The 15,954-nt window shown below is 29.8% G+C and overlaps 1 protein-coding gene across 2 annotated transcripts; it reads left to right on the plus strand.

Moving 5' to 3' along the window:
* Nucleotides 1–274: 274 nt before the first annotated feature.
* LOC112789486 (uncharacterized) lies at nucleotides 275–7,029 on the plus strand. Of its 2 annotated transcripts, none has more exons than XM_025831407.3 (6): nucleotides 275–976; nucleotides 1,066–1,198; nucleotides 2,054–2,189; nucleotides 2,837–2,873; nucleotides 4,273–4,597; nucleotides 5,565–7,029. In XM_025831407.3, exons 1-6 carry the CDS (start codon nucleotides 794–796, stop codon nucleotides 5,588–5,590), a joined length of 840 nt encoding a protein of 279 aa, XP_025687192.1. In that variant the 5' UTR covers nucleotides 275–793; the 3' UTR covers nucleotides 5,591–7,029. The 2 variants fall into 2 exon arrangements, with proteins under 2 accessions (XP_025687192.1, XP_025687191.1); XM_025831406.3 differs by having other exon boundaries at nucleotides 5,585–7,029.
* The last annotated feature ends 8,925 nt before the right edge of the window (nucleotides 7,030–15,954 follow it).

Raw genomic sequence — 15,954 nt, forward strand, 5'->3', positions numbered from 1 at the left:
ATTGAAACATGTCAAAAAATTTAGGGTAGGTGTAGTTTGCATTTTCATTTTTTTTTAGAAAATACTAGAAATAAAAATAAATAAAATAAAATTACACCGGTCACAATTATGGGAAAATATTGTGAAAGTTTGGGGCTAAAATATATATTGTAATAATTTAGAGGTGAAAAGTGGAATAAATGATATTTATGATTTATTTGATAAGATACGGTAGATCCGGTTGAAGTAGAACTATATGTGGATATGAGATCCCGAGTGAGGGTTGGTTTATTGGGGTTTGGTTTGATTTGGTTTGATTTAAAAATTGAATAATGGAAGGCAGGTGGGGGATGGTGTGTATATAATTCATGTCCTTATTATGTGACCCCCTTTCCTCTTTCTTTTTTTTCCTCTTCCTTCCTTCCTTCTCTAACTTTTGCTTTCTCTCTTTTTGATCTCTGACCTAATTGTCTCTCTTCTCTCTTCTCTCCTCTCCTCTCCTCTCTTTCTCCTCAATATCTCCCTCTCCCTCCATCACCACCCACAAACCTAGCTAGCTGCTTCTCTCTCTCTCTCTCTCTCTCTCTCTCATCATCTTCTCTTCTTAGATCTCTCTGTCCATAGACTCATATTATTCTTGACACAAATAATAATATAGCTGCTGACTACTATAGCTACAAGGAAGCTCAAGATAAGGATAATAATAAGAAGCAAGAAGATTGGAGAAGTTTGAATTTGATCATATCATATCATAGAATCGGTGGATCAGCTTAATCAAGAGTGAATATAATAATAATATATTGAAGCAAGGAAGATGACTCCAGTGAATTTGGCAGGGCAGTTCGGAGACACCACATACACCAAGGTTTTTGTTGGAGGCTTGGCTTGGGAGACTCAGAAAGAGACCATGAAGAAATACTTTGAGCAATTCGGTGAGATCTTGGAAGCTGTTGTCATCACTGACAAAGCCACCGGAAGATCCAAAGGCTACGGTTTTGTATGTTCATTATTTCTCTTCCACTTAGATCTCAAATTAATCCACATGAACGAACCAATTTCATAACCGCTACTTTCTTATTTTATTAGGTCACGTTTCGCGAACCAGAAGCTGCCATGAGAGCTTGTGTGGATGCTGCTCCAGTAATTGATGGAAGAAGAGCTAACTGCAACCTTGCTTCTTTGGGTGTCCAGAGATCTAAGCCTTCAACACCAAAGCATGGTCCGTTTTATTCTTAATTTCTTCTTCTTTCATTGTTATTAATTATATATGTATTTTATCTCAATTTAGCAAGGTTGTGATTGATATGATATATAAGATCTTGGGAAAGTTCCATAACATCTTTTCCATTTTGATCAGTTTGTCACTGTTCAAAGATGCTCTCATCATATCAATTCTCAACCCCGTTCATATTATTCCACTACTACTCACTCATAAAATCTTCATGTTAACTAATTAATGGATATTCCTCTCTTGCAAGTTGTCATTGATTGTGTGTTATATATATATTCTTTGATGAGAATGGAAGACACACACACACACAGCTAATACATACATGGCAACTTAGCTTGAATATTCTTCCAGAGTGGAAAGTTCCATTTTTTTTGGTTATCCAAACTGAGGGTTTTCATGTATAATTTTTGGGAAACAACTACATGAAATGTCCCTTACAAGCCATGGAACCCAAACAATGCAAATTTACTTCATTATACTTTATTCCAATTCCTTTACTACTCACCTTTTTCTTTTTCATCACTACTTATTCACACATATATATATTTATTTTACTCGCTATAAAAGAAACTATTAAAACAAACAACATATCATTTGTTTTTATGTAAAAATGGTTAAAAATTATTGAATTTTAGATGAAAATAACTTTGTATGAGTATCTACATACAGTAAAACAAACTTATTATTCTGATTATACAAGTGAATAAGCAAAGAACAAAACATGTACATTATATATTTCTTTAGTTACTATACAATATATAAAGATTGGTATTATTATTATTATTATTATTATTATTATTATTATTAGTTTTGGTATGATGATTTATATTTTTTGTTTTTCAGGAGGAAGTGGAAGGAACTTTAGGGTAATGGGGTCTTTCCAGACCGGGTTTGGAGGGGGAGTGGGATCAGCTTTTCCATCGGCAGCAACCTTCCCTCATTATGCTATCCAGCAAGGGATACCATATAACGTTTATGGGTATGAATATGAATATCAATATATATACTTATATATTATTAATTATAACTAACTCTTTATTGCATGCTACTCTTTCTCTCTCTATAACTGTACTGCTTCTACAAATAACAAAGGTGGCAATGGCACGTGCAATGCCAACTCATGCACAACAAATAAAACCATCCAATTTCGTTTTTTATTAATCTCTTTTTCTTTTTTTAACTAAGCTTATCACTCAATAGTATGAAGCACGCTTTGCCACTTCATATCTCTATTCTTTTACACAGAATCAACCTCCACATGATCCTTAAATACGCCTTTTTCCATCTCTCTCTCTCTGTCATGTGCGCGGTAACAAATCAAAGAGAAAATGAAAGACATACACAAACATGTGAAAGTAGTCTTCCACATTGTTTGACCAAACATCTGTTAACTAACTAACCAACCAACCAAGATACCTAAATTTACGTGCTTCATGGAAACTCTAGCATATATATACCAAAATGAAGGATCTTGTAGTTGATTCCATATATATACTTCAATCGAGTGTTGCATTTTATTATTACATAGATGATTTCGTTAAACTAGTGTCTTTATTAGCTTGATTAACTTTTAAGTTCTCACTTTAATCTTGTCTTTGTTTATTCTTTGATGATCACTATTTGCAGGTACTCTCCTTACTCACCGGATTACACTTACCCCACGGTTTGTACACATTTTTTTGTTTTTACTTTTACTATTTTTCTTTTGTCTGCTCTATGCATATCTTTTTAACCTAGGATCCGTTTTGAACCCTTACTTTTAGGTCACGCACCATGGCTTTTGAACTTTCTTTCACCAAATCAAACTATTTCCACCACCTTCTCACTTTTTTTTTTCTCATGATGATGATGATTTCACTTAAAATATCTAATTTGAAATAGTCTTCAATCACATCTTATAAGAGAAAAAAACTGAGTTTATTTTATTATATTGTTCATTCAAATTTCATCAGTGAAACTGTTTTAATACTTATTTTTTAGGGTTGGAGAAATTTTATATATGTTATTCGAAAATTTTCTGTTTGGAAAAATATAGGCCTTGGTTTCTTTAATTGACTTTTAATCATGTTTCTAATAGTACAATCATCATGTATGTTAAATCATGACGTGGAAATTCGAGTCAATATATATAATTAATGTATCCTCACAATCAAAATCAAGCGAAGGAACAGTTAAAAATACAGCAAATCTCCTGACTCACAACTACTTCAAAGGTTGATTTATATATCTATCGTAATAAATGTGATGAACATTGATTTTAGCAGGCCTACTAGAATAGTAATAATAGAAAAGGCTCAATTATATATGATGATCACTGTATTATGATAATGTAAACATAAAGTATAACACTGTGTCTGGCCGGCTAAACAAAAGAAGATAACTTATGATTAAAGCAAGATAAAAAAAAAACAATTGAATGAAAAGGGTTGGTAATTATCTGGTATTAAAGAGAATCCTCTTTATCTCCTTTTGGGGACGGGGTTAAAACGGTAATTGTGGTGGAGGGTTGCACCACTATGGTGTTGGCACCAACCTGTTTTTACTAGAATCAAAAACCATTCATGATTGTACCATACAGAATGTGGAGAAGAACGTGGTAAGTCGGTGGGCATGGCCACTATTTGCACAATATAATAATAATATTTAATATATAATAATAATGATTCCCGAAGAACCAATGAATGAATGAGTACTGGTCAAAGTGTTCCTTGTCCTGTCTTTCCAACTTTCTTTCTTTATTCAGTTTATTGTGTGTGTAACATGTCAAAGTGGTCCATATTCTAGGTCACACTTTCACAGTCTTCTAAATTCATGGGGAGCCAAATAATTTCTAATTTAATTCTCTAAATCATCATAGCGGTCCACCCTTTAAATGAACATAGAGAAGAAATAAAGAAACTATTCCAATAGTATATGTAAAGTTAATAATTCAATATCGTTATATGATTTAACATCTTTTATAAAATTTGTTAGTGTTTTGATAACACAAGATTAATAATAATAATAATGTAATTAAAATAGTTTAAATGGGTTTTTATTTTTGTAAAATGTGGAGAATGCAGAGCTACTACAGTGTGTATGGAGGTGCAGCAACAGCACAGTACCCAGTGTATGGAACGGGACATGCTGGAGGGATGATGACGGGTGCCGGGGCAGCAGCGGCGGCGGCAGCAGCCACCGCGTTTTATCCGTATATGCAGTACGGAGGAGAAGGGAGTGGCGGAGGTGGATCAAGCGGCGGGAGCTATACTACTTCAGGGCAGGGTTATGGTGTGAATTATCCGCCTCATCAACTGTTTCAGTATTCTCCGATTGCTTCAACCGGTGGCTATGCTCAGCACTATGCAACTCCCATGTCCCTTGCTCCTTCCCCTGCCTTGCAATCAGGTTTGTACTCCATTTTCCACTTAATTCTTTTTCTTTCCTCCTTCAACCCAAGATTTTGGATTCAACGATCATGATGTTGGTATCTAACAAAATTTGAAATCACAAACTTTAGGTTTAAGTATTATTAGACATGCATTCTCTTTCTTTATATATATCAAGTACTACCCATTTTGCTTCTTGTAAGTAGTTAATTAATATACATAACATTTCACACAAATACAGTTATTGTAAAATTGATAAATAAAAATAATTAGATAATATGTAACTCTATATGAAAACAAAAATAAATATTAATGAGCTAGCAAAATTTAATATAAATAACAACATATTTCACACTCCGTACGTATGCATGTGGCCTGTGCATGAATAATGCTCATCGTCAGAATTATTTGGAATTGGACTATATATTATGACGTATATACAAGTGCATTTTAATATGTCTATACTATGATGATTATAGTGGTTATAATATTTTAAAAAATATTAATAAAATTAAAATAATAGTTTTTATTATTTAACGTTTTAAAAAAGATAATACCAAAAAAATATTATTATAATTTATATTTTTGGTTAATGTATTTTATATAGAGTAAAAACACATAGTCAATAAATATTATCATTTTTTATCAGCACTTAATCAATAATAATTTGTATTTATATTTATAAACGTTTTATTTACACATAAAAATTATATAATTTACACTTATATTTATTAGAATTTTATACATATAAATCAATACAGTTTGTATTCATAAATTAATATAATTTATATCTATATTTTTTAAAATTTATATACATAAATTAATAAAATGACAATTTAATATTTATATTGACAAAATAATGACAAAAAATACTAAAAGTTGTTACCCAAGAGTTTTTCTTTTATATATACATAGATTGAATTAATAATTGATGATATTTTCCGATCCGAATGAAGAAAGAGGCATAATACTAACATCTTTGACAGTGTGTTTTGCTGTGCCGCAGGCGTGACAATGGCTCTTCAAGCTCCAATTCCTCATCGCTAGAGACTTATAAAATGAAACACTAAGCTATGTCATCCCATCATCATCACTTATTGCATGCATGCTTCTTCAAGTCTCTCATCATCATCATCATCATCAATCAACCTTTTGGCCTAACCATGGTGCTCTCTTTCACACACACGCACTCTTCCACACTAACACAAAACAAAAGTCCATCAATGGCATTTGGGCTTTTGCATAAGATGCCCCCCGTAGGGGCTCAAAAAGTTACTCCATGCATATGAAAAGAAAAAAACAAACAAGGTTGCATCTTTCAATGGAAGGTTCCATGGAGTGAACCAAAAATAAAGATGCAATCTTTCACCAACACAAGCTATACGGAGATGGCTTGGGAAGTTGGAAAAAGAATGAGAAAAAAAAAAACACTTAGCCCCCGGAAAAGGCTAAGTCAAAAGAACCATCTTGTTTAACTTGAGTCCAAGGAGGACTAAGTCAAAGTCTAGAATGGTTTCAAAAACTGTAAATTTTGAAGATCAAACATAGATAGATGATCATCAAGTAGAAGTTAGTTATGCAAAAATAGGTAATCCCTCCAATCACCTCTCTGCATGAAAGAGGAACTTTTTTTTTTTTGGGCAATCATGGACATTTGGATGTCCCAGTTTTTTTGTATGGCAACATCTAGCTACTAGTCTTAGCTTTTAGTATTAGGACCAAGTCGTGTATTCACAAAATGTTTTTTTTTTTAAATCAACTTCTTCATTTCAATTTTCACTAAGAAAAAGGGTTTAACCAACCAATTAACCATGTTCTTCCCTTTGGGTAAGGGAAGGCAAAAAATGCAATGATTAACTACTGTTTTTGTTTTTAATTTCCTTGTAAAAATTCAATTGCGGCTTAAACTATGGGAGTTTAAGCCCAATACTAATGTTTTAGGAGGGGTAGATTAGGATCATGTTGAGAACTGCATCAATGGAATGTGGAACTCAAAAGCACTTATTAATTTGCATGTAACCCTGGGAGATATTTTGGAATTCCCTTGGGTACACTTCACTTACTCACCAACCATGGTTAGGGCATAGGTGAATGAATGATCTCTCTCTTCATCACTCTCACTCTTCGTTCTTCTGTCACTCTCTCTTCCTCTATATTACATCGAGATTATGGACCTTGATACTCGGTTATTATTAATTATATGGTTTGTATTGCATTGTAATTAGGATGCTAAAATAGGAGAAGAATTAATTCCTTCTCTCTATCCATGCCGGATATGGATGTGAGAATGGAACTACTCTATCTATATGCGTTTAATCAATCTCATGTTATGCTTGCTTGATTGCTTTTGTTGTTCAACATATGTCAACATGAGCAAATCAAGTTAATGCTTCAAACTATGTTACATTCATCATTTTGTTATATATCAATCCACCCACCTTATTAAGTAAATCTGGTTATATATATGATATATCACGTGGATATAATCATAATCCACCACGTCCCATGCATGCAGATCAGAAATTCCTGATTCAATTATGTTATACATTTATGTATATACACTTGTGACGTTGTTTTAGTTTCTTTCTTTCGTCCAAGTTTTATTTAGAAATAAAATTGAACTATGGAAATAATCAAATAATATCATTTAATTTAATTTAAATAAGAGCATGCTGGTTTACCTTCAAGATATCGACAAGTAGTTTTTGTGAAGTTAAACAAAGCGCAGAACAAATGAGAATCAGTGCCAGACAAAATCTAGGACATCACGTAATGCTAGAAGGACCTTCTACAGCCTATCATATGGTCCCCACTCCAAAATAGATAAGAATAAGTATAAATGTGTAATAGAAAATTAATCTTTAATTAATTAATATTAATCAATTTTTGCATTATAAATTTATTTTTTAATTATAATTTTTTTTTAAAAATTAGAATTTAAAACTAAATTTTAGAATTTAAAATTTAAAATAAAAATAATTTAAAAAATTAACTAATATTAAATTAAAATTAATTCATTATTTGAATTCAATAAATAAATAAAGATAGAATAATGCTTTATAATTAAGTTAATTATCCAATTAAATCCAACTAAAATGATATAACTTAATTGACATTCTCGCACCACTAAACATGTCATTATATGTAACCACCTTTTAACGATTTTTTTTCTGTGGATTTCGTTTTTTTTTTTCTGCGTTCTTCTTCTTCTTTTCACCCTTAATGATATTTTTCTTCTCTTCTTCCTTTTTTTTATTTTTTTAATTATTGTCGTTGTCACCACCACGTCCATTTCCTCCTCCTCTTCCTCTTTTTTTTCTCATTTGAATTTCTTCGATTTGCTCCTTCCTTTTTCTCCTCCTCCTCCATCATCATTATTATCATCATTGTTATCATTATCGTTATTGTCATCATCGTCGTCTTCTTCTTATGTGTATAACAGTTCAAATTTATAATACACCGAAATTTTTTAATGATGACGATATACAAATAAATTCCGTTCAAAACAAGTTCGGACCATAATGCATCGAAAGTAAATTCAGAATACACTGAAATTAAATCCAAAATGTACTGCAATTACTAAATGATCATAACTCAAAACTCCTCCTCCTCCTCCATTATCATCATTATTATCATCATCGTTATCATTACCGTTATTATTATTGTCTTCCTTTTATATGTATAACAGTACAAATTCAACATACGCCAAAAATTTCTTAATGATAATGACGCATAAACAAACTCAGTTTAAAACAAGTTAAGACCATAATTCATCAAAATTAAATCCAAATTGCACTGAAATTCAAATCCATAATGCACTGAACTAAAAACTCTTCATCTTCCTTCTTCTTCTTCGTCATTATCATCTTTTTTTTCTTTTTTATTCATCTTTTCCTTTTTGTTTTATCTTCTCGTGATTTTTTTTTGTTTTACTCTCTTAACAAGAATAAAATTAAAACAAAAAATCAAACAAAAAAATACATAATGTTGCAAAATTAATAGAAAGAGAAAAAAAGAAAAAAAATACAACAACAGCAACAATAAAAGAATGGCGGTGAGGATGAAACACGCGAAGAATAAAAAAAAAACATGAATAAGGAGGAGAAACGCGATGAAGAAGGAGAAGAAGGAAGAGGAGGAGGAACGTGAGATACGAACGTTGGAGGAGGAACGCGAAGAACGCAAAGAAAAAGAAGAAGGAGAACGTGAAGAAGAAGAACGACGTGATTTTATGCTCCCGTTGTGTAAGTAGATTTTGCTAGATTAGGGTTAATTTAGTTGGACTTGGTTGATAAAAAGATTGAATGTGTAATGAGACTGATGATAAAGATAATTCAAATGATATTTCAAAAAATAAATTAGTATACTTTTATATTTCGTTGTGTAAGTAAATTTTGTTAGGTTAAAATTAATTTTGTTAGACTTACTTAAAAAAATTTAAATGTGTAACGAGACTGATAATAAAGATAATCCAAATGATATTCCAAAAAATAATTAGCATACTTCACAGGCTGTTTCGCAGTACCAATGATAACACTACCATTTTCTTTGAAGATAAGGATAAACCTTATTAACTACTAATAGAGTTCATTGTATTAGATAGTTAATTCTAAACCATATGACTAGATATTTTTTAAATTTATTTTTTAAATAGTTTTTTATTATATTAATTTAAAAAATTAAAACAAACACATCTAAATAGATTTAATATTTTTTAATTTAAAATATAAATTTAAAAAGAATTAAGTAAAAGAAAAATTTAACAATTCAAATTTATACCTTTTAAATCTTAGCGCATCCCAAAATAATTTCTACATATCTCAAAATACAGTTTTCATTCTATTAAACCTTTCATTTCCGTAAAACTTAGAGTTCCAGTGCCTCACATTCCTCCTCCGTTGTCGCGCTCATCTCCTGCCCTGTGCTTCTCTCACTACAACAATATAGATTATTTTTGAGGGTTATAACGTGTAAAAGAAAATTAAAATTTGTCAAAAAAACAAATTTTGACACTATTTTAACTATAAAAATATGTTAATAAAAGTTTTGTCAAAAATAGTATTTTTAACATATAAGCGATTGTGAAAAAAATTTAAATTTTATTTTGATAAATATTGGCTGTCAAAAATAATTCATTAGAAAATTTTGAGAACATATTTTTTGTGATACTTATTAATTGTCAAAAATACTATTTATTTTGACACTTATTGACTATAAAATATTCTCGACAAAAAATTTTAACAAAGAATGAGATGTGACCTTGAAACTAAAGAATAAATTGAGATTTTGAAGATAAAGAATGAGTAGTATAATCCTAAACTGAGAGCAGTGTGATGTCAAAATTAACAGAGCCCAAAGAAGAAAAAAATAGTAGAGTAAATTGAAAACAAATGAGTGTCAAAATTGAGGAGTAATTTTCTACGGTCAAATTTTTCGTCAAGAAAATATAGAAAATTTGACATTTGTGATATTTGTCAAAAATATATATTAATTTTGACATTTAATTATGGTATTAAAAAATAAAGTGTCAAAATAACTCTATTTTATTGTAGTGTCTGTCACAGCACTCTTTCCCATCCCGTAGTCCTTCCATTTTCGCCGCGCTCTTTTCCCATCCTGTGTTACTCCCATCTTCGTCGCGCTCCTCCGTCAACTTCATCAGAGTAGTCTTCCTCTTCTCCCCGCTCTTCTGCACCGGAATTTGGATGTGTAATGTGCTCTTCTATGACAAAAAAATCGTCGAATATCGTCAGATTTTACATCTATTTACCGTCGAATTTAGTGGCGGTATAAATTCGATGGTATAAATCTCGCTGGTAATTATTTACCGGCAGATTTTTTTCATCCGCCGCTAATTACCGGCAAATTTAGCAGCGGATATAAACTTGTAATTCTAGAACTTGTAACCATCGTCGGCTTTATCTCTCAATAAATCCGATTGTAAAAAAATTGTTTAAAAATTCAATATATAATTTTAAATCCTTAAATTTAATAATTTCTAAACTAACAAAAATTAAAATTTTACAAATTACTATAATAATTTGTCTATAACTCACAAACAAGTTCAAACATCAAAGTTTATGACTAAAGTTTATTAAAGTTTCAGTTTTACTGAACTCTCAAACCCAATCTTCACAAAAAATATTTCAATTCTACTATAAACCCAACTATTGATGTTCAATAAACCATAAACATACAAACAAATGATTATGAAACTATCATATTCCAAATTACAATATTATAAAAATATCGGTTGTCCTCCTCTGCACTACTTCAGTATTTTCAATAAACCAATTAGCAATCATAACTTACAAAATAAAAGACACTACTTCTATCCATTTTACCTTAAATTTTTCAAGAGAAAATTCTTTGTAAGTTTTGACTTTCATGTTGTATTTCACAATTTTTTCTGATTGTGTGAATCCATTTTTGATATTAAGATAATCCAATTAATAAGAGGGTTAGATGAACTTAATAATAACTAATTACATCAAATTAAACAAATGATCTAAATCTACATCAAAAGTTAAAATTTGAAAAATTGAAAAAATTCAGTATAAAAATTTATGAAAAAAATTGAAAAAAAAAACCTCAGTAAAAAGTGAAAGTGAATTCACCCACACTGCAGAAGTAGAACCAAGAACAGCGATGGAGGAATCACCAGAAGAGGAAGCAGAAGACGGCAATGTGACAGAAACTAAGTACGATTGGCAGTGAGAATGCGAGATGACAAGAACGTCAGACCACGGACCACAGCCACTGATGAAGAAGGAGCGAGATATGGTTAGGGTTCAAACATGGGTTATAATTTTTTTATTTAAAATGAAATAAAAGCGGGGATGGAATAGGAAGAGGGATGAAGGCAACCTACCTAGAGGAGGGAGGAGAGACGCAGGTCGACACTTAAGGGAGCAATGACGGCGGCAGCAGTTGCGGGAGGACGAAAACGGCAGCGAAAGAGCTGCCAACACGTTGCAATGAGCACCTAGCCCAATTTACGCAGTCATTAGACGCAGTTGGTGGTGGTCGACGTTGGCGGATTAGAGGGTTGCCGGAGGTGGTTTGCAGGAGGGGAGGGAGAAAGAAAAAAGAGAATGTTAGAGAGAGAGAGAGATAGTAGTTCAAAAATAAGGGAGGAAATGGTTCGTGGTTTGAATTTAGGGTTTACCGTCGGATTTACTGTTGGATCTGATTTACCGGCAAAAAAATCCGACGATAACGCTTTGAAAGTAACCATAACGCAGCATTGCACTAATAAGGGATTACCGGTGGATAAATCCAATGATAAATCCCACTGTAATCTTGACGCCAATTTTTCTTATTTTTTCGCCATTTATTATTGGCAAATTTACTGTAGGAAAATCAAATTCAACAGTGATCTTTTTATCTGACAAATTCATTGTCAAATCCGTCGAAAAATTCGTCGCTAATATCCGATACTAAATCTGACGACATTTAGCGTTTTTTTCTTTTAGTGTTCGTCTTTCCCGCTTCCTCTCATAAAAGATTTTATCTTTTTAATCTATGTTTTTTTTGTGTTTAAGGAAACAAGCTTCATTCTTGTAAGAATAATTTTAAAACTATCATAGCTACATAGTAAGTGCTATCTTCACTCTTCATTCTTGATGGCAACTATCTCTTTATGATTTTTGATAATTTTGGATCTGTTTATTTAGTTTGGTATTTATTATTTTAGATGTGTTTTCTTAATCTTACCAAATAATTTATATTATATATATTTTTAGATATGCTTTAAAAATACTTTATTTATTATTTTGGATGTATCTTGAATATAGTTAAAAAATTATACCGTAAATCAAATTACTTTTTTCAAAAGACACTATTAAAAAATTACAAATAACACTCTCTTCGTCCTTTATGCTTCCTTTAGTAAAAGATTTTATCTTTTTAATCTATTTTTTATTTGTATTTGAGGGAGAAAGTTTTATTCTTATAAAAATGATTTTAAAGCTATCAAAACTAAATAAACATAGTAACTGTTATCTTCATGTTTGATAGCCTTCATCTTTTTATAGTTTTTGATAATTTTAGATGTTTATAAAATATTTGATTTGCTATTTGTTATTTATTATTTTAAATGTGTTTACTTAATTTTATCAAAGAAATTTATATCATATATATTTTTAGATGTGTTTTAAAATTTGTTATTATTTATTAATTTGGATAAGTCTTGAATATAATTAAAAAATTATACTGTAAATTAAAAAATTAATTTAGATCAAATCACTTTTTTAAAAGACATCACTAAAAAAATTTATTTTTAAAATAAATATCATTAAAGAACAAATGTGACTGTGATAGAGTTAATTGTCTGTATTTTTTATTTTTATTTTTAGAGAAAATGATAGATTGATTCTTGATTTTTTAGTCTATAGACATTTAAGTTTTTGAGAATTTAAAAAAAACATTTAAGTCCCTGACCTCTCTAAATTCTAAAATCTGGACATATCGATCTTTAAGTTTAATTTGTCCAATTTTAAAAACTCTCTCATGCATGCATCTGAACCAAGTCAGTACAACGGGAGTTATGTTTGATTTTTCCGTTAAATCTGACAAACCCAGATGAATATGAGGGATCGATATGTTCAGATTTTGAAAAGGTGAGAAATTTAAATGTATTTTCAAATATTCGAAAACTTAAATATCTGCAAATCAAAAGGTCAATGACCTATTTATCCTTTTCTCTTATTTTTATTTTATTCTTTTGCCTTTGCCTTTCAAACTTTGATAAATATTAGAATAGAATTAATGTAAGTAAACTTAACAATACTTAAAGAAAGAAAATAAATAAATAAGAAGAGAATTCTATAAAGACAAGTGCATATATAAAGAGGTGGAAACTCAGGTGCAATCGATTTTACGTGAAGTTGATACCTGAGAGCAGTTAGATGATTTGACTGATTTGACTAAATTTTCATCTAACAACTCTCAAATATCAATTTCACGTGAAGTTGACTTCACCTGTATTTAATTAGTTTGGGATATTATTTTTGAAAAATACTACATATTCTTTAAGATTTAGCCTTTAATCAACCTTTTAATTTAAATATTATTTAATTTTTTTAATTAAAATACATCCTTATTTTTTAGTTAAACACATTATTAATTAAATTTAACTTAAATATTATCAATTAAAATCTCTCTAACTTCCCCTCAACAAATTAGATAAGTTACGTTACTTTATCTTTTGTTTTCACTCTTTCTTTCTCTCTTACTTTTACTTTCAAAACTTTATCGTTCTCTCTCTCCAATATGGTGTCATTGTTATCACCATCATTACTTATTCAACCTATTCTCCTCCTATTGAGTCTCCACATTGTCATTATCCAAGTACAAACTCAACTTATTATTATTATTATTATTATTATTATTATTATTATTATTATTATTATTATTATTATTATTATTACAACAATGTTAGGAAACCAACTCTATATAAGTCAAGAATCAGCCAACTGGTAATCGGATGTTGCTACTAATAGGCACACGGATGTTTCTTTTTCTTGTAAATTGGATGGTTTTGGATATAATTTCTATGTTTCATGTGTTACGCATTAATAAAACATAATTAATTATATAAAATCAACTAATGAATGATCAAAACATCTGTTCCGTGATTCTCTCCTAACATTAATTTGGTCAATAATAATTTAACAAACAAAATAAATTATAAATTAATAAAACTAATTATAATTAATTATGTTGTTCCATTCTTGGCTGATTATTAGTTGGTTCTATATACTTTTCCTTATTATTATTATTATTATTGTTTTTGCATTGTGTGTCAATAAATCTTTTATAATTATTATTCTTTGATTCTAATCATAAAGAAGTTGTAAATAAAAAAATTTATACTTCGATTTGTTTGAGCGAATCTTTTTAAAAAAAAAATCAAAATATTAAGTAAGAAAATTAGGATTATATTTTCACAAAAATCAATTATTCTTTCTATTATAACATATCTAAAATTATTTAATTATACACAAAATATCTTTCATACACATCTAAAATCATACAAACAAAATTTAAAATTTAAAAATAAAACTGAATTTTTCATATCTAATTTAATAAAAATACATCTGACATATTTTATTTTATTATTTGTTAAATTTTTCATTACTTATTTAAAAATTAACATTTATTCATTCTATTTTTTTATTTTTTAATTATTTGGTATTTTAACTAATTTTCAAAATTAATTAATTGCGTAAGTTTATAACACGTACAAAATAACACTTTTTATTTTTAATATGGAGTAGAAGTTGGTGTGTTGCAGTGTTATGAAAAACACAAGAACTTTACCTGCATGTGGTGTTAGGGGAGCACAACTCGAACCGAGAGAGTTGAAGACAAGAACACGGAGAGTCTGTTTTTCCTTTTTAAAAAAAAAATAAGAAAAATCTAATCAAAGGATCCGTTTTCCTTTTATAAATAAATAAATAAATAAATAAACTAATCAGACGGTCCCATTAGTTAACCTGAATTTCAAATTTTCTCTCCCTCACAACTCGGACTATCCGATTTGTTTTCCAATTTTTTTTCACAGAATTTGGATAGTCCGATTTCTTGCTGTCCCACATCCATGTATAACACCCCATCATCCATATCAATGCATAACACACACGCATGGCATATCTAAATTAATCATCCACAAAATAATACAATCACACACAAAATACTTCTTGAACACACTTAAAAATCAGCCAAATATTCCAACTTTTTTTTCTATGTTTTTGTTATTGAGTTCACCAGGTTTGTCCATAGAAACCGTCGTGACTGCTATTTGATTTTGGACCAACACAAATACCTTAGATGGGTACTATTAGGGAGTCAATGGCCTAAGCGTACAATGTGTATAATGGACTAAATTTTTGATCCATGAATAAAATGAACATCACCCATACTATCCAAAATAACCATCCGGATATCAGGAATAATAAACATCTCATGTCATAAAATCACCTGACAATACAATGTAACACTAATGGTTATATCTCTAATACTTCCTAAACCTCCATTGTACACATTGTACGCTTAGACCATTGACTCCCTATACTTTCTCATATTAGATACATCAAAACTAGATTTAAGTTCACATCCAAAATATTGGATATATTAACATGAACAATATGAACACATTCAAATTACATTAATATTTTAAATCCAAAATCAACAAAATAGTGAAAATTAGATATTTGATGTAGAATTATAAATGTGCTCAAGACACATCTAAAATAACAAATAATTGTAATGTCTTCAAAATAAGTCCAAAATTCATTGATTGACCACACAAATTTTATACGAAAATATACAAAAACACAAACGTATCCACAAATAATTAAATTACATAATTCA

The sequence above is a fragment of the Arachis hypogaea genome, chromosome 3 (genome assembly GCF_003086295.3).
Source record: "Arachis hypogaea cultivar Tifrunner chromosome 3, arahy.Tifrunner.gnm2.J5K5, whole genome shotgun sequence".
In the NCBI taxonomy this organism is placed as follows: Eukaryota; Viridiplantae; Streptophyta; class Magnoliopsida; order Fabales; family Fabaceae; genus Arachis; species Arachis hypogaea.

Excerpts from the sequence above, each read along its gene's own strand:
- LOC112789486 (XM_025831406.3), top strand. The coding sequence starts at position 794 with ATGACTCCAGTGAATTTGGCAGGGCAGTTCGGAGACACCACATACACC. Across the intron at positions 977-1,065 it reads GATCCAAAGGCTACGGTTTT|GTCACGTTTCGCGAACCAGA; the intron begins GTATGTTCATTA and ends TTATTTTATTAG. Across the intron at positions 1,199-2,053 it reads GCCTTCAACACCAAAGCATG|GAGGAAGTGGAAGGAACTTT; the intron begins GTCCGTTTTATT and ends TTTGTTTTTCAG.